The sequence below is a fragment of the Nilaparvata lugens genome, chromosome 8, assembly GCF_014356525.2.
Source record: "Nilaparvata lugens isolate BPH chromosome 8, ASM1435652v1, whole genome shotgun sequence".
Classification (NCBI taxonomy): Eukaryota; Metazoa; Arthropoda; class Insecta; order Hemiptera; family Delphacidae; genus Nilaparvata; species Nilaparvata lugens.
The window spans coordinates 47924224-47944716 of record NC_052511.1 but is presented as its reverse complement, the minus strand read 5'-3'; the positions used below and the strand labels follow the sequence as shown (position 1 = coordinate 47944716).

The 20493-nt window shown below is 33.9% G+C and overlaps 2 protein-coding genes and 1 non-coding gene across 4 annotated transcripts in view; all 3 read right to left on the bottom strand.

The window, feature by feature from the left end:
* The window catches only part of LOC111050977 (sorting nexin-8), a 49993-nt gene that overhangs the window by 7498 nt on the left and 22002 nt on the right, over window positions 1-20493 (bottom strand). Inside the window, 5 exon segments of the mRNA XM_039435171.1 lie at window positions 1841-2039; window positions 5239-5360; window positions 5890-5960; window positions 5963-5995; window positions 5998-6080. Of these exon segments, the coding sequence (XP_039291105.1) occupies window positions 1841-2039; window positions 5239-5360; window positions 5890-5960; window positions 5963-5995; window positions 5998-6080 (508 nt within the window).
* LOC120352893 lies at window positions 7808-7969 on the bottom strand. The gene has a single exon (XR_005572120.1). It is a non-coding gene; the product is annotated as a U1 spliceosomal RNA (small nuclear RNA).
* Window positions 16018-18631, bottom strand: LOC120352769. Of its 2 annotated transcripts, none has more exons than XM_039434972.1 (3): window positions 18474-18631; window positions 17129-17253; window positions 16018-16194 (listed from the first exon to the last, which is right to left on the bottom strand). In XM_039434972.1, exons 1-3 carry the CDS (start codon window positions 18493-18495, stop codon window positions 16024-16026), a joined length of 318 nt encoding a protein of 105 aa, XP_039290906.1. In that variant the 5' UTR covers window positions 18496-18631; the 3' UTR covers window positions 16018-16023. The 2 variants fall into 2 exon arrangements, with proteins under 2 accessions (XP_039290906.1, XP_039290907.1); XM_039434973.1 differs by lacking the exon at window positions 18474-18631 and adding an exon at window positions 17947-18458.

The window sequence follows — 20493 nt, the reverse complement described above, 5'->3', positions numbered from 1 at the left end:
CTTGACTCAAAGCAAGATTCATTTTGTTTACATTTTTCCTAACCTCTACAGAAACCTGTCTCATGTAATCATTCACTTTGTTCATAGTTTTCCTAACCTTCAATGTAACAATATTACTTTCATGATAGTTGACTTTCAGTGAAGACAACTCCCTACCTACTTCTTTACTCAATTCTACTATCTCATTAAGGTTGACTTTTTCAACAACAGTAACTAGGCCTACATTGTCAGAAACTTGAATGAGTTGATCTTGTAACTTAACACTACTATCATCCTGCTTCAATTGTTTTCATCTTTCAATGTTTCATGTGCATTTTTCAATAGAGGTTTATACTAACTGCTCTAGTCTAATGCTAGTACATTCTTGCTTCATATCATCAAACCTAGCATTTTTATTTTAAACATTTGGTCTAACTTAGCATTTTGCTTATCAAATTTAGCATTTAACTCATCAAATCTAGCATTTTGCTCATCAAATCTAGCATTAAACTTAGCATTTTGCTCATCAAATCTAGCATCTTGTCTATCAAACTTTTGTGTTAAGAACTCTATAAGATTTATATCATTTTTAGCTCCTACCATACTTGTTTCATTGATATTTCTACTACTTTCTCATGACTTGTACATTTAAATGTTTCACTTACAGCTACACTATCGTTTGAGTCATTGTTTAAGGTTAGTTCTAAATCTTGTGATTCTTCATCTAAGTTTTGAATGTTTTCACTGGATTAAACTTCATTATTTTTATTGCTCTCCATCTGCTACTGCGTAAAAAATTTACTCATTAGAACCTGAACTTTCTTGAACCGATTTCCCACTCAGCAGCATCTCCATTCACAATTCATCAGATATCTATCCTACCAATAATTTTTTATAACCAGGGATATATTTTGTAGTTTGAGTCCCACCCAGGGCGTACCATTTGCCGTGCTACCAATTTTTCCTAAACAGTTGGAATAGCATTTAACACCTATCAACCTAAGGATAGTTGTCGGCTCCAATGAAATAGATTCTTGATAATTGTGAATGGATCTATTGCCTATGAATGAGAATCCAGTTTTCAGAGCAAATTAACTTATAATCTTCAGATGAATTTATACAAATACACAAAGAAATATATATTAAGCCTAATTATTTTTAGAGTAACTACAAACTAAAATACTTATCTAGTTTACAGTTGAAACACAGTGGCTATTGGCTTGACTACACTAATAGCTAATTATGAACAAAACAGAACACAAAAATTTGTATAAAACTCAATTTAAAACATAATAAACGAAAATGATTCAGAGCAAAAACCCAACAACACTTGTAGCCAGCCATTTTTCTAGAGAGGCTGAACAGGAAAACCTAAGTTGCAAGTCACAAAGCCAACGCCTTGTTTTCAGTATCGATTTTTACAGACACGTCACCAAAAAATTATAACTTACAAGTTTAGAATTCAAATTCTACATCTGTTCTCAATAAACTTTATTTTGAAATTATTATTTTAATTTTTATATATCTCGATTTAAATAAACCATTTATCTAGTAATTTTGTTAACCCTGCCTCGGTGACACCATGGAACAAATGCAACAAACATTTACGATAATAAAATTCTCCGTCCAAAAGTTTGTCCGTCTATTGATGATTCTGAATTTACTATAAAGTTCATAGATCTCGAATTGAAGATTCGATTCAAATGTGAGAAAAAATGTAATATTACAGTATTAACTGCGAAATATGCGCTAGATGTGTGCTAAACTTTCCAGAGAGCAACGTATGCGATAAATGGTTATAGTAATTAATTAATTAAAAAATACAAAATGTAATCATTTTTTCCAATTATTTTGAATTCACCTGTTCTTCTTCACTAGCTGCTGCTGCTGCCCGCTGCGTTATCTGCGTTAGACGTGTGCTGAACTCGCCCAGGGAGCGACATATGCGAGGCCACACCACACTACCGTCTGCAGCTGACTCCGCAGACGGCGCTGAGTTATTGGTCTCAGTGTAGAGGTAGTGTAGCTGGGTGCCTAGCTCTGACATATCCTCTGAGTTGCTGTGAATAGAGAAAAATCATGTAGTGAGGTCCACGTTATAATGGCAGTTCAGTAGAACGTCGATAATTCGGACGTCAAAAATCCGGACTGTCAATAATCCGGATTCGTCTCTGGCAAGAAATAAAATTTTTACTGTGCGTTATACACAGGTTGCTGTAAATAAAATACGATACAGTGCCTTAAAAACGTGTTTTTAATGTATATACAGTACCTTATACTCTACCCACCAATAATTGACTACTGTATAATTATGCAATTTTAACAGCTGTTTCTTGAATAGTGCGTGCTGGGCCGTTTTACTTTCCTTGCCCTATTACCATAGGTAAGGAAAGTATTGCTTTCCGAAAAAAATTAAGGTACCCCAATTTCTAAATTTCTATACGTTTCAAGGTCCCCTGAGTCCAAAAAGTGGATTTTGGTATTGGTCTGTATGTGTGTGTGTGTGTGTGTGTGTGTGTGTGTGTGTGTGTGTGTGTGTGGTGTGTGTGTGGTGTGTGTGTGTGTGTGTGTGTATGAGTGTATGTGCATCTGTGTACACGATATCTCATCTCCCAATTAACGGAATGACTTGAAATTTGGAACTTAAGGTCCTTTCACTATAAGGATCCGACACGAACAATTTCGATCAAATGCAATTCAAGATGGCGGCTAAAATGGCGAAAATGTTGTCAAAAACAGGGTTTCTCGTGATTTTCTCGGAAACGGCTCAACGATTTGATCAAATTCATACCTAAAATAGTCATCGATAAGCTCTATCAACTGCCACAAGTCCCATATCTGTAAAAATTCAGGAGATCCGCCCCATCAATGCAGATAGATTCCCATTATCAGGCTTCAGATACAATTGAAAACAAAGAAAATCAAGTGGAGTAGATTGAGCATGAAAATCTCTATATTAATGTTCAGTAACATTTTCACCTAAATTGAAAATAAGCTTTAAATTTGAGAAATGTGATTATTCCATTGCAAATTAATGTTGATTCTATTAAATCATTCACTATGAAGAGATAGCAGACCTCATGTGTGTCTCCAGCGTTATTGCCCGTCACAGCTGGCTCAAATATTTGAATAGTAGATTTGAGATGCGCGGGAACACTAGCGTCAGGTGATCAATTTTCATAACGGCAAGGAAAGTTGTGTGAGTGCGCCACACCAGATTTTCTTAACGTGATTTCGATAATCCGGATGGGGTCCGGCCCCAATTAATCGATTATTGACGTTCTACTGTATTTGATTAACACTGGTGTTGCTATCCTTGTCTATCATCCTTGTATCATCTTTCTATAGTGAGGTCTACGTTATAATGGCAGTATTGATTAACACTTTTTCTGCCTCGATTGCCATTATAACGTCGACCTCACTCTACGCCTACCTAGTGATAACTCAAAGTTAGCAGACAGAAGGTTGGTCACTCATCTATAGTATTTTAGTTGAAATGCAATTGGAGTGGGGGAACTGCAGCCGTGACGTAGGCTGTAGTACAGAGTAGGCAGAATATCGCATTCTTGAAAATCATACGGTGACCTGTAGTCAAATTATATAACACAAACATTTTTTACATGCAAGCTTTCTGTTCTGCTTTACAATAATTATCAAAACATTGAATAATACAAGCATGTTGCAATATAAAAGCAAAAACCCACCTCCTAACCTTCCCTTTCAAACCCTTGAGGTTTCTTTATCTTCTAGGTCGTGTTTATATTTGTAGTTTGGCTATACATCAGCTTGTGAATTTCGGGGATGAGATATTTTGATTCTCGTAGAACATGTGCTCGATCCAGCTTGTTCAGTGCATTTATATGAATGAAATTCATTGGATTTATCGGGATCGGTTTATTGTTTTATTGAAATGCATTGGTTTATCAAGATTTTTTATGGGTTAATCTGAAATCATAATAGTATAACGTTGTCTACTAACGCTTTTCCAGCTTATTAACTTTTTCGTGTTACGTGTTTAGATTCTTGAAAACTTTCAACTTCATTTTATTCATACAAGTTGAATGAACTTGATATATTAAACAACATCATTAGAATCGGTGATTAATTCGCTATAAGTATGGAGAATTTTTAAGTTCTAGGTCATCTGAGGGGATTAAACGACGATGTATTTGAAGATACAGTGAATAAACTGTACCGTAAAACGGGGTTACTTAGGCCACTTTTAAAATTCAAACAACTGGTGAATCTAGACCAATCAATTTACAGATTTGAAACTTAGTGCAAAACTTGGGTCTGTATCTTGACTATTGTTTCATGTAATAAAAAAATTATTTGAACAATTTTTCACCTGAAAAATATAAAAACATGGTGGTCTAAGTCCCCCTGGAATGGGGTAACAAAAACCAGGTATGTTAAATGAATGTTTGGCTCAAGTTGAATACTCCTGGGGTAACTAATTCCATCACTAGACTAAGAGAAACAATATTCATGTTTAAAAAATGAAATTAATGGAGAAATAATTACAATTTTTATTTTAAGATTAAATGAGTGATGAATGAGATTTTGGCTCAATTTAACACTTCTGGAGCAACTAATCCATACACTAGACTAAAAGACACAAAATTCATGTTTTATATGAGAAAAATATAGTTTGAAGAATTATTTACATTTTCTAGATTACCATAAATGATCATTTCAACTCATACAAAAAAGTGTGGCTTTTCTTGTGGCTTTTGTTGCCCCGTAGACAGACCAGCTGAGAAAAGAGAGCTCAGGAAAAAAATAACCTCAAAATTGGAGAACTAACTGATGCATCATCTAGACAGACAATTGAGGTTATGTTTCGAAATAGTTACTAACTTGAAAGAGAACAGACTGGGATGGACAAATAAAGTTATGATGGGTATAAATTTGGTACAAATTCCTCCAAATAATAAAATTTTTTAATGCTTTACTTCAAATCTTGGTAATTTTTTTTTTTTGCATCAGCTTGAAGTTTGTACAATTTCAACTCATAGATCTATAAACATCCAGGATTTCTGAAATCAGTGTTACCAACATGGGCTCCTGAAATTTACCTTGCAAAATGGCTTTTGTTACCCTGTTGGCTTAAGTAACCCCGTTTTACGGTATGCTCAGTGTGGTTACTCTATCACTCTTTTACTACACGTGACGTCACGCTGGCATTCCCCCCACCACTTCGAATCTTACACCTGTGAGTGATGAACCTTCTGTCTACTAAAGTTGCTGATAGCTCACCTATGACTTCTGAGTGCCATCAAATCCGAAATGTGTTTGATTTTGCTGACTCCATTTGTAATCACACAGATTTGATCCCTGATTGCTCCAAATTCCGAATGACATTCTGGTGGTACCAATTCCTGTAAAATAAAATCACCATTATTTCAAATTTGACTAGTTATCAAATTAATAAACTCATTAGAAAATACTACACTACTTGACTGACACAACATATCAACACGTCTTAACACAAGTAGAGGCTGTAAGATAGATAACCTCAACTCCCATCTCATTGGACTCAACTCCGATTTTTCAATAATGATATCTTTATATTTATTACATTATTTCACTGATGTGGCAGATTGTATTATTGAAACTTACACCCATTTGAAAAGAAACGCATCATTTATTGAAATGATGATGCTCATAATGTTATAAGAAGTAAGAAACAGAACTTGACTTGTCATGAATGAATCTTTAGCCCTACACTTTGTATTTATTGCAAAATCGGAAAATTAATCACTTTTCTTGAATACAGTCCTGTTCCGAGGCTTGTTAATTTCTTTGGATCCAAATTACCCAACGTGTGGAGGATTAGGGGATTCACTCCTATATGCTGTGAGGGCAGGAGTGGAAAAGAAGAAGAAGAAGTAGAATTTTCAACCTCACCTTAGCACTAGCAGCAAGGTCGGAAGTAGTAAACTCATCCGGCATTCTTCTGAAAACCTCCCGGATTTTGACTGGATGTCAGGTCCCTGTTGAGTGAGGAAGTAGGCAGTATGGGGTCGTCGCTCAACACAGGGTGCCTCGAAATTAGCGTCAACCAGCGACGCAGGCTTTTACGTCTGTCTTCCACAAATGTGTGTCACCTGAAAAAAAATGTTTTAATGAAGTCCACGTTTACTATAGACAAGAATATAGCATAAGAAGATATCCCAAGGTAATATCGTTTTCGTTCAAAATTCAAGCCGGGTTTTTGTTAACTCAAGCCGATTACTGTCCTGAACTAATTCTTTCCGGATAATATTTGTAGTGAGAATAGCAGAATGAATGCATAGTTCAACCACTGAGACATAATTTTGCTAATTTTCCAAGGATGAATTTATTACTTACCTACCATAGGTAAGGAAAGTATTGCTTTCCGAAAAAAATTAAGGTACCCTATTTATAAATTTCTATACGTTTCAAGTCCCCTGAGTCCAAAAAAGTGGTTTTTGGGTATTGGTCTGTATGTGTGTGTGTGGTGTGTGTGGTGTGTGTGTGTGTGTGTGTGTGTGTGTGTGTGTTGTGTGTGTGTGTGTGTTGTGTTGTATGAGTGTATGGTGCGTCTGTGTACACGATATCTCATCTCCCAATAAACGGAATAACTTAAAATTTGGAACTTAAGGTCCTTACACTATAAGGATCCGACACGAACATTTCAATCAAATGCAATTCAAGATGGCCGCTAAAATGACGAAATGTTGTCAAAACAGGGTTTTTCACGATTTTCTCAAAACGGCTCCACGATTTTGATCAAATTCATACCTAAAATAGTCATTGATGAGCCCTATCAACTACCACAAGTCCCATATCTGTAAAAATTTCAGGAGCTGCGCCCCATCTATGCAAAGTTTGATTTTAGATTTCCAAATATCAGGTCTCGGATATAATTTAAACGAAAAATTTCGAGTGGAAAAAATTGAGCATGGAAATCTCTTCAACTAATGTCCAGTAACATTTTCACCTAAAATTGAAAATAAGCTTGAAATTTGAGAAAATGTAATTATTAAATTCCAAACTAAATTATTAAATTCCAAGAGGAGAGAGCAGATCTCGTGTGTATCCAGCGTTATTGAACTGTCACCAGCTGGCTCAGATCTTTGACTTGAGATACGCGTTGACACTAGCGTCAGGTGATCAATTTTCATAACGGCAAGGAAAGTTGTGTGAGTGAGACACACCAGATTTTTTTATTTTGTGTTAAACTTTCTAGTTTTTCGAAATGTAATTCAAACGTGACTTTGACTATGATTACGACTACGCCCCGTTTCGGAAAGCCAATTTTCTGAATCCAGCTGTTGAAGTCTAGAACTTGGCTAAATTCCGAGCTCGGAAACCAGTCCTTAAGTCCTTCAGCAAGTTATCCCAGGGATGAGACCTAGTGCAATCGAATTATTTTTATATCATAAACCTACATTGTTCAAAATTCTGATAGAATTGTTAGAGCCGTTTTCGAGATCCGGTGACATACAGATATATAAACAGAAATTGCTCGCTCAATATTATAGGATAGGATATTGATATTTCCACGATAATGATTACTTAGAACTATTTTAGGACCAGGACAGAACAGCGGCCCTGAGTGTTTGAAATCAATATTAATTTATTGAATTATCATAATTATCAAGTGTTTGAATCAATATCTGGAGTCTGAGTATGTCATGCATTAATAATTGAATAATAAATTAGTCCACATATTCGAATCTCTACTCTCGACTATATTACAGATTACAGCAGATTTACTAAATTTGATAGAACCATAGAATTAGGATCAGGACCGACTTACAAAATTTGTTATGCGATTACTAAATTTTAAGAATTAGGACCGGGACAGCGCGAACGCAGTCCCGACTACCAAAAATTATGCGCCCGAGATGCCCACATTTGGGGCATTCGCAGGGGTCAACCAAGTCGCAGTGCAATGACAAGGCCTCGCCCTGGGGGAACCGCCTTCTTGATCACGGTAACCCCCACGCCAGGTAAGTATGAGTTCTCAAAACTCACCCATACCTTCCCTATAAAAGTTCACACATTTCTCTGGCGAGATCTGACAAAATCACCCAACTTCAACACCTAATAACTTTGTTAATATTGGTCCTACACTGGTGTGGATTGTTCCAGATGAAAGTCCAACTGTTTCATCAACAGATTCAATGATAAAAAAGTGTGATAAATGTGGTTTAAATGTAAATAAACTGAGAAAATAGGTGGAAGCGAGTTGGGACCTGTTGAGGACGATGAGATGTTCAACTAGTACTCGAGATAACGGTTAGAGAGCGCTGAACGTCGTGACTTGGGTTGCCACCTGAAATACAAAAACTAACACCCGGTTGCCTAAAAGACTGTTGAACTTTTATTAGAAGACAATTGATTTACACAAGCAGCAAATTAATAAATGCAATACCTTTTGATTTAAATGATAGAATAATATTCTTATTATATTCAATATAATTATATTGATAATTTATAAATCATCAAAGAATATTATCAAAGAAGAGCATAACAGAGTGGGTTTTAAAGGTGAATATTTCTTCACTTTGAACCTAGCACTGTGATTTTTTTTCTGTTTCAGTTTTCAGTTGGTATTTCTCTGATTTCTGACCTTTTATAAATTATCAATATAGGTGTGAATTATCCTACTTTGGACCACATTTTCAAAGTAAATGATTTAAAGTATATTTTGTATCTCTACTTTTGTTATAAAGCTTTTCGTTTCAATTTCTAGTTATTTTAAGGATTTCTTTTAAGCAACTCTCACCAGCGGGCAAAGATTTTTCCTTTTGCTGGTGATGCCTAGAAATTTTAAAATTGGGTTTTCTGCTCTCATGTATATGCATGTATGTGTAATATTGTATTATGAACGATTTATTTTCATTTTTTCTCGTGTATGTATGTGTATGAGTAAATTATTGTTTGTTTTCTTTTTGGCAATAAATGAATTTGAATTTTGAGTTTAATAATGACCATATTTAATGTTTAAGAATTACCCCGACACAGATTAAATTATAGTGGGGTATCATAATTAGAACTAAGTTTAGTATTAGCAATTTTGTATGTATAATATAACAATTCTGTACATGTTTTGTCAATAAACTCCTCTGATTGCAATTTATTGGCAATCAGAGAAATTATTATTATTGACGTTGTTTTTTGGGCGAGAGCCTGTGGCACTTTTCTTTAAGTTGTGTATTTCTGAATGATTAAATAAATCGAGATTAAACGTCACAAGAGCCAATCGGAGAAGGATATTTTGAAAAGAAGGCTTCTCTGATTGGTTCTCGTGGCATTTAATTACGGTTAAAATTTAACAGGCTATTGGGCAACCGGGCTTTTGTTGTCTCGGGGCAAATAGTCTCCTATAGTGAGATCCAATCATCTTCTCTCAGATTATTGACTGGACTGCTTCTCTTATTAGAACAAGACGTTTAAAACTATGAAATATTTTAATTTTACTTCAATAAATGGATATATTAGCAGTAGTTTTGAGACTGTATATCTTTGTAAATATATTTGAAAAAACACGTACTTTTACTGCATTCCTGATTTAATCATAAAATGTATAAGGCCTGGTTGCACAAGAGACGATTAAACTGTAACCGTGATTAATTTTACGAGAGCCTATCAGAGAAGGCCTTTTTGATAAGACGGCTTCTCTGATTTGTTCCTGTGGAATTAATCACGATTAAAATTTAATCGGCTTCTGCGCAACCGGCACAAGTGGTTTTTTATTAATACCTATTTACAAAGATGCACAGTGTCAAAACTACAACAAAGCTTATTATGTAGTTAAATAAGAATAATTACCACAATATCAACTTCTCAACTACACAAAAAGTTATCATGTAGTGTTTAGTCATGGAAAACAACATCAAACGTGGATATTAGACTTTTTGAAGTGGAAAGTGACATCTTAACTTCATTCCTTTTTGAAACTTTTATTTGTAAAGATTTGGGAGAAGACAGTTTTGGGCTATGCCTGTTGTAAGCTCCCAATCATATTATATATTATACCGGGTGATTACAAATGAAATAGACAGTTTGAATAGCTTGTAGAGAATTTATTATTTAAAAGTTTAGATCATTACTTACATGATTACAAAGAAGAATTCTTGAAGTTTTATTGAAAATTTACAGATGTTCAATGTGTGCACCATTTGCAACACGACAGATATCAACACGGTAGTCAAATTCTGACCACACACGACTAAGCATCTCACGGTTAACTGTAGCAAGAGCATTTGAGATTCGTTGTTTAAGATCATCGATATCAACAGGAAGCGGTGGTACGAAAACTCTGTCTTTTACATAGCCCCACAAGAAAAAGTCGCAGGGCGTTAGGTCCGGACTACGAGGTGGCCACGGCTGAAACAACGTTTCCCTCACTTGTACGGCCGATCCATCGTCTAGGAAGATGTTCATCCAGATACCCTCTGACGTCTGAGTACCAGTGAGGCGGAGCTCCATCTTGTACAAAAATGAAGTTACAACTATCTTCATGGAGTTGAGGCATTAACCATTTGGTTAACATGTCCAGATAAATTCTTCCGGTTACTGATGGTTCTTGGAAGAAGAAAGGCCCGTAAACCTTTTCACAAGATAAAGCGCAAAACACGTTCACTTTAGGAGAATCGCGTATATGCTGTACAGTCTCTCTTGGTTTTCTGTTCCCCATACTCGTACATTATATCTGTTAACTTTTCCACTAATGTGAAAAGTGCATTCATCACTGAAAATTAGGCGATTAAACAATGTGTCGTCATTTTCAAGACAATGTTGCATCTCTTGACAAAAATTTTATGTACAACTTTATCATTGTCATTTAAACTTTGTACTAATTGCAATTTATAAGGTGTCATTTTCAAACGTTTCCGCAGAATTTTCCACACAGTAAGTTGAGGAATTTGCAATTCTAAACTCGCTGATCTAGTCGATTTTCCTGGACTTCGTACAAAAACATCACAAACACTATCAATTTTTTCTTCTGTAACAGAAGGTCTTCCAGTACTCTTCTTCTTACACACACATCCACTGCTTTCAAAACGTTCATACCAGTCATAAATTGATTGCCTTGTTGATGGTGGTTTACCGTATTTTGTTCTGAAATGACGCTGCACAACAGTAACAGAGTTTGTTTTGGCTAATTCAAGAACTCAATAAGCTTTCTCCACTGAGTAGCGGCCATATTGCTAAACTAAACTGGCTGTTGTAACACGGAGCAGCCAACAATAGCCAGCAACAGTTCTACCAACATAAATTTTAAGAAATTCCCTACAAACCTATATCACTTACTATGTTGAAATACACCAGTTTAATTTTGTACAGGCTATTGAAGTTGTCTATTTCATTTGTAATCACCCGGTATTTATGATTTGTTATTTCAATGAAATAAATAGATTAATTAATTAATATAATTTTTAGGAGTATGACTCACCATTTCCAACGACTCTTTTGGGAGGTAACTTTGGTATAAGTCTGTAAGGAAATCTGCTGAGTAGCAGCTCGTATAATGCCACAAAGTCGTTGTATCGTCGATACACTGATGAGCCAAATCTCTAGAAAGGAAAATGAGGAAGAGTTGTTAAGGTAAAATTGACATAAAACGTGTCATATTACGTTTAATAATAGATGTGACAAATATATAAGTCTACAGATGGAAATTACTGAGATATTGCAATTATTCAAAGCTAATGAATGAATTATTATTATTATCAAACAAAAATCCAAATTAAATGCGTAATTCACCCCGAAGACTTCTGCTACTGCAATATTGACAACAGGGTAAACAGCTAGATGGAAATTCGATTAGCGCTACTATTCAAAAATTATTTGTCAGCCCATATTTTTGGAAATTTTGTTCCCGGCTGACAAATAATTTTCGAATAGTAGCGCTCATCGAATTTCCGTCTAGCTGTTAACCCTGTTGTCAATATTTGCAGCAGCAGAAGTCTTCGGGGTGAACTACAGCATTTAATTTGGATTTTCGTTTAATAATAATAAATATATAAGAGTAGAGTATTATATCTAAATAAACCAAAGTGAATATATCTAAGTATTCGAGGATTTTGATGATAATTCCTGTGTAATGTAAAGACTCCAACGTTCTCGAGGGAGGCCTATTTTGAACGAAATATTTGGACATAATACATGAAATTAATAAGAATTATTTGAAGTTGTCATGTGATATTTTCGAGCTCAAAGTTCAAGTGTTTTTATTCTTTATTTTGCGAATTTGAAGTTTGTTTCATGTTTTTAAGAAAGTTTTATTATAATTCTATCAAAATTTAAAATTGTTTATTTTATTCTAATTTATATTTTCAGATTGTGATTTGGTGTAGAAATTGAAAGAAACATAACCTATGTATAATAATTGACAATTTAAAACTAAATTAGGAAATTGAAAAAGTTTTGGGCAATAGCGTGTTTTTCTTTTCCGATCCTTGTATTGTTTTTTCTAACCTAATAAATAAATATACTGTATAAGTGTTATATTAATCGAACATGGAGATCAGTGTAAATATAAATACTGAGCAAAAAAAAAAAAACTTGCTCAAATCTGAAACTCGTAAGTTTTATAGGTCCATTGAATCTTCTCTCTGGAAATGGTCCATGAACAAATTGGAAGTTCTATCAAAGGTGGAAGAAGCTGCAATATTTTTTCTCCTATAATAGAATTATTTTTCATGATAAGGAAATGTATTCTCCTATGATGATAGCTCGACACATACACACATATTATAATAGTGAGGTATTATTTTGAAAACCTTGAATATTGTTATATTATTGAAAATGTATGAGAAAATAATATGTAATGTTCCTGAATTTATGAATAAACTCCTCTGGATGTGTCGTCAACATCCAGAGAAATTATTAATATCATCCTGTTTGAGGTTTTGCTTGACCACTCTTCCCCTGGGCTCCGAACCCCAAAGGAGATTGACAAGCGATTTTATCAGAGCAGTGGCGCCATTTCACCAAACTGCTAGGGGGGGCAAAAACCAAGAAGTATGAGGAAGGGGAAGGAATACCCTCTAAGGATAGAGGGTCCTGTGTTTTTCCCCATAAATGTTAAATTCGAAGATGTTATTATATGCTTCATTTTTTCAGTTTTATACAAAAGTGGTTTGAAGTATCAATACAAACATATACATTATTATTTATTAAATCATGAAATCTGTGGCTTGGTGCAAGAACTACCTATGTCAAAATATCAACTTTCTCACAAATCAGCTTAAAAGTTCACCTTGAATTTTTGAACTACGGCATTTCGATACGGAAATGCGAGTGCTAGAAGTGCAGAAGTCGACATTGGTAGTTCTGGCACGGAGTATGCCAATCTAAAAGCATATGTCTTCATTGGTAGTTTTCGCACTCTGAGATTTGTAGACAAATTGACATTGACAATTGGTAGATAACCATGACATTGGTAGTATAAATTGTATAGCTTTTTATTGCTTTGAGATAGGACAATGGCACTTCTGTACAGGTGAGTGGGTCAGCCACATCCAACAGGTGACTGGGAGACTGTCCCGAATCTGTTTTCTGTTGCTCAAGCTGAGGGGACAGGTGACAGAGGCATATCTGGTTATAGTGTATCATGAACTTTTCCACTGCCATATCTCCTATGGTCTACTCATGTGGGGTCATTCAGCCAAGGTTGTAGACATACTTAAGCTGCAAAAACGGCCTGCTAGGATTATAACTGCAAGCGAACATCATGCACATTGCAAGCATATTTTTGTTAGACTGGGTATCCTAACAGTGGTCAGCCACTTCCTTCTGCTCTGCCTCATGTATATCGAGAAGAATCAACAAAATTTGTTGACTCGGACTGATGTACATCACCATAACACCAGGCATCGAGTGCTGTTTGACCTACCCAGGGTGCGCCTCCAGAGATCGCGGGTATGCTACAGGAGTGCAGCTCTCCGCTACTTCAACAGGAGTGAAGCAGTTGGATACCAGCAAGTTCGAGACGGTTATTTGAGAGCCAGGGCTTATTATGATGTACAGGAGTTTTTAGACGATGACCTGTCTCAAATACTATCTGGCTAACTTGCCAGTAAGTCAAAAAGCAAGGCCTTATATGTTAACTAAGTGTGCTTTATCTTGACCACTGCCATCTTGATAAATTAGTGTTTTTTTTGTTTGTGACTTTCATTGTGAAATGACCTTTGCCCTGAGTAGACTTGGATGAGCCAAGGATGACAGCCTTCTGTATTTGACCTGTGAGTTCAGTAGCAGCTCTCTCACAGGCTGGAATTATTATTATATTATTATTATGGTCAGATCATAAAAAGCCTAAAATAGGAGAAATGTTTTCTCCTATGGTCAGATCTCAAAACAAGAAATAACTACCAATATTTAATATGAATGCTATTTTTTGTAAATCTTAATGAAGAGATTTAGGCATTAATCACTCTGAAAACAAAGTTTCTCAAATTCAACAAAGTTATTGACCGAGCGAAGTGAGGTCTAAGATTCAAGTCGACGGTTGGTATTTCTCTTAATGTTTAAATGTTCATGTCAATGACGAAGCCTAATGTATCATTTATGTATCAAGCCAATAAAAAATTATATTTTCTATTTAAATCACTACAGTATTTAATATGAATGCTATTTTTTGTAAATCTTAATGAAGAGATTTAGGCATTATCACTCTGAAAACAAAGTTTCTCAAATTTAACAAAGTTATTGACCGAGAGAAGTGAGGTCTAAGATTCAAGTCGACGGTTTGGCATTTCTCTTAATGTTTAATGTTCATGTCCACGAATGACTATCCTAATGTATCATATTTGTATCACCAATAAAAAATTATATTTTCTAAATTTAAAATCACTACAGTATTTAATATAATGCTATTTTTTGTAAATCTTAATGAAGAGATTTAGGCATTAATCACTCTGAAAACAAAGTTTCTCAAATTTAACAAAGTTATTGACCGAGAGAAGTGAGGTCTAAGATTCAAGTCGACGGTTTGGCATTTCTCTTAATGTTTAAATGTTCATGTCAATGACGAAGCCTAATGTATCATATTATGTATCAAGCCAATAAAAAATTATATTTTCTAAATTTAAAATCACTACAGTATTTAATATGAATGCTATTTTTTGTAAATCTTAATGAAAAGATTTAGGCATTAATCACTCTGACACAAAGTTTCTCAAATTCAACAAAGTTATTGACCGAGCGAAGTGAGGTCTAAGATTCAAGTCGACGGTTTGGTATTTCTCTTAATGTTTAAATGTTTATATGTTGCGCATTTACGGCGAAACGAGGTAATAGATTTTCATGAAATTTGACAGGTATGTTCCTTTTTAAATTGCGCGTCGACGTATATACAAGGTTTTTGAAAATTTTGCATTTCAAGGATAATATAAAAGGAAAAAGGAGCCTCCTTCATACGTCAATATTAGAGTTATAAATGTTATTTATTCTATTGATGAATATTTTTGTTCATTATTTGTTATTATAATCTTTAATTTTTATAAATTTTGAATTCCCAATTTGTTTTATTTTTACATTTTTCATAAGTATTTGAAATCTTTGTATTTTTCATTTTTAAATTAGGTGATATTTTTGTTGTTTGTATTATTTATCATTGCATAAGTTCGTATTAGTTTTATCATTGTTATTCTTTTAACAATTGTATCTGTACAATTTTTATTGTTAAGGAGACATTTGAGGAAACCCGTTGTCTCCATTGTGAATAAATAAAATGAACTATTGATTGCGTGCAATAATGCATGCAATTAGTAACTAAAATAACATAGTATTGTCTCTCAAACTTTCTCTGCTTTGAACTTGGGCTGTCCTGATGCCAGTATGTATTGAAGGAGATTAGCTTTTGATGTTAGCATTTTTGATACACCAACCCAACAGCCATTAGCCGTTATAACACCGATATATCGCCGACACGACATAAAGACAGGATTTACTCTGATGGACAGTATAATCAGATTAATGAATTAGGTCTAATGGGTTTATCTCTGAGGAGGCTGCGGTTTATAACTGCGCGAGGTCTACTGTTCACAGAACTACTATTTATAAAGTGTTATGAGTCATGTCATGGAAAACAACATCACCTCTACTGACGTCATCAAAGAGAGCGGTAGAAGGTTCTAGACCCTTCTGAGCCCAGCCAATCAGAGCAAGCGCTTGGAAAACGTGTTTGGAGGTCAAATCACTTTGGTTTTTGCTGATAAGGACCCAAATCTGAAAGTGAAACAAGATATTGATTATGTAAGTTATCCTATCTATATGAAAACTTTTATTGTAATACATATCGTTCATTACAGTATTAATAATAGATAATCTTCTACAAACTGTCAAAGATAGTATAGCCTTTTATAACAAGTTTTCAACTTTGTTGAAGTTCTGACACTGTGTTACTTGTAAATATTTGAAAAAACACTTACTTTTCTTGGAGTATTGAGGAATGCATTTCACTACTGGAGAGGAGCTTCATCGGCCTGACACCAGGGGCGCTTGCTCTTATGGTTGGACTGTGTGGCCAAAATGTGGGAAAATATTACATTTGATTTGAAGTTAATTGATCATTTAATAAGTTGGATTTGTCATAGTGGAGGTGTTTAAAAGTTTTTAAACAATACGAAATTTTTAAACACCTCCACAATGACAATCCAACTTATTAAATGATTAACTTATCTTCAAATCAAAAATGTAATATTTGGCCACACAGTCCAACCCATAGAGCAAGCGCCCCTGGTGTCAGGCTGATGAAGCTCCTCTTCAGGAGTGAAATGCATTCCTCAAGACTCAACAAAAGTAAGTGTTTTCTCAAATATTTACAAGTAATACAGTGTCAGAACTTCAACAAAGTTATTATAGGCCTATGGTGTTTCGTCATGGAAAGCAACTTCAATTTCAACAAGTTTTCATGCATTGAATACACAATCTGATGACTTCAAAGAGTAAATAAGATCATGATCCTATTTTACTTAATGTATGTATGAGCTGTAATGTGCTTGAGACAAATGAATTTATTTATAAAGAAATGAGCAGAATATTGCAATTATTCACATGCTGTGTAATCAGAATAATCAATAGAACAAAATTCTATAAAGTTATGTAGGCTAAATTGCTTAATTTATTATTCATTCTACATTTGAAAGAATATTGGTCTCACCTGACTCAAACAGTCGTTTGGTAACTTTGATTTTAGCAGGATTTTTGTCAATAGCTCCTTGCGAGAATGAGCAGGAGAAGAACTTATTATTTTGTATATGTCATGGTAGAGAGGTGGTACCGATTCTGTAAATGATAATCAGAAAACAAAATGTTGAAAAATCATGTTGAGTAACGTAAGTTTAATATTACAAAGAATTAATAGTACCCTGATTTTATTTTAGAAACTATAGTTTCGGCTAAACTCGCCGAAATTATAATAAATAATAATGAAATGATTTTAATCAAAACTGTGTCTTCAAATACCTTTTGTCACATCTTTGAAAGTTATTGGAAACTAAATTTGAAAGAAAATACATGAACTAATCTAGTCATTCACTTCAATGACAAATTACGGTATAGATGATCCGATATCGTGGTAGCTCAGTCGGTTAAGCACTAGCCTGTCAAGTAAAGGTCTCGGGTTCGATAATAATAATAATAATAATAATAATAATAATAATGAGTTTCTGTTCATGGCGTGGTCATAAGTATGGCCACAAGTGAACAAGTCAAGAACATAAAAAACTGCCATAAGACAGGATTCCTGTCCCAGCCAAAGATTTTTGTTAAGCAATTCTCGTGTTTCATGGAAATTGTTGAACTATCAGACATGCATAATATTACTGTATATTACAGAGAATATTCATAGTTTAACAATAATTGTAGACCAAAGAGAATTGTGGATTTTATATTATGTTTCCATCAATTAATTAATTCTCTCAATTGTTGGAAATTTAGTTCTACATTGAAATTTGACCAGAGTGGTTAGGAACTCACCCATAACTGCAGTTCAATACACAGATCAAGGTGTTGAAAAGAAGTCTTCATTCAGATTTATGAAATTCCGTAATGTAAATTCTTCTAGCTATACCGGTTAGCTACAGTACCTACGTCAATTGGTTTTCCTTATCAAGCTTCTATGAGAAGTTGTAATCACGCGATAAGAAAACGTGCGTATTACTGATAATTTACTACAGCATATGATAATAAAATGATGAGGCCTTGCGACTTACAGTACCTATATAGGTACCTACTTGAAAATAAACAGAATATTCTTTCAAATAGATTTTGATTTTAAGATAAAAATATGCCAAATTCTAAAGAGATTCGGTATTTCAAGTAACATACTAGTGTTCTGATTTCCTTCAACAAAAATCTTGGATGAATCAGCGTGTGATTCATACCTATTTGAAACAAATTTATAAAGCTAATTATTATTATTGCTTCATACAGGGAAACATTCCCATAGTTTCTTGGCACAAAAGTGTTTTATGCTACTCAAAAGAAGCGGATAAGCCACTTACCGAATCCTAGGTCGAATGCCATGATTATTCTGCTTTATTCACTGATATTTATATATTTTAAAATTGATTAATTACGAAAATAAAGATCAAAGTCAAAATGATAAAAAATTTACAAAACACTTGTTGCTGCCACTCTCAGCTTGCAGTATGGCCAATACTGGAAATTGACGTTTTCTTTGGGAGAACATAACCTCACTTTTTCCACAACAAATGAAATATTTTCAATTATGAAATTTGAATGACTAGATGAAATAAAATTATTTCAAATTGACATTTAATTTTAGAATTTTAAATTATAGGAGAAATAAGTTCAATTATCATTTTTGTGAACAAAAAATTCAATTTGTTGTTGGCCATTTGTTGTTATAATGTTGGCACTACTTCCAGATGATTCATGGACAGAATGGCGATCAGATGTTTTGTATGATGGTTATTTCTTATGTCATCCAAGGATCCAAGTAAAATTTTGATAGTGCCAAATTTATTACAGTTATCTTTATCTCAACTGTTAGTTATTTATTTGTGTGATCAATTTCTTCTTCAATTAAAAATACATCTTTAATACTGTTAATCTCCACTGCTAAAAACAAACTAACCAATGTTTCGATCTGCAAGTAACTTTGAAAAATTACTGGGTTAGTATGTACCTACACTTTATTACCGTTATCCCACTGTATTTTACTCTACAAATCAACAAATTTCATATTTTATTTATCTACCAAAGACCTTATATATTTTGAATGCTGTTAGTCTCATTGTTTATCCTTGAAAGCTTAGTAACATTAGACTAGCTTTTGTTAAATGTCTTATTGCTTGCTTGTTTTCTTTCAGACAAAGCAACCAGTAATCTGAGGCTAGAGCCAGACTGGCCCACTATTTTGCAGTTATGTGATTTAATTCGGCAAGGAGATGTCCAGTACGTATTTGATACAAATTATGTTTCAATCATAACCTACATATTGAATTGCCTTATCTTTCTTGATTTGTCAATAGTGTTTGTTTATGTTTTGTTAGACATTCCATTACTTTCTACTGTGCTCAAATATCTATCCTTGTAGATTTCTATATTTATTATTAAAAAAGATCTGGTTGTGTCGGTTCATGACATTGGTTCAAGTTTCTCAATTTGATGCAATCTCTTTGAACTCATTTAGAACCTCCGAGTAGCATTTAACTATGTCAAGATATCAGTTTAGTAGAACTTTAACCTTTAGGCCTATTATGAAAGTTTTTGTTTTGATCCTGAGCTCAACCATTAGTCTTACTCAATCTAAAACCTTCTATAAATACCGTAGTATTATTGATTAATGTTTGTTTAATCTCAGAGCTGTATTAACTCTCTTATCATTATACAAATATCAGTGATTGACTCCACCAATTCAAAATTACCATGTTACATTTACTTAGTCATACTACGTTTATGTCTACGTTTTGTTGTTCCATTACTAATATAGCTTGTTAAAATTATGAATGAGTCATGTTGACTGTAAGTGGATTTATGTAAAATAAAGTACTCTAGCCTACGTTTATAAAAATATAAAACAATAATATTCAATAAACTCTCAAATTTGAAAAGTATTTGTCCATTATATTTTATAATAATCACTAGATAACATTTCTTTATGCAATTTTTATCCAAATTTTAATTTTTTTTTATTTTTCTCAGGTCCAAGCAAGCCTTAGCCCACATCAAGAAGAAAATGTTGCATGAAAATCCACATGTGGCGTACTTTGGATTACTGGTGTGTATAGAAAAATTGAATTGCTTCCTATATGTTTTGGCTATATTTTATTAATCTGTTAGTTTGTCTGTAGAAACCAAAAATTTTAAATTCAGATAGATGGGGAATTGAAACTGATATGTTGCACTTAATTTAGATTTTTAATCTATATAACCATAGAGAAATAATAGCATAAGTAGATATCCCATGGTATAAGGCGTTTTTGTCGCAACTTTTACTGTATCTCAAGCCGATAGTTCAAGTAATTCTTTCCTGTGAAGCTGTGTGACACTGTTAGT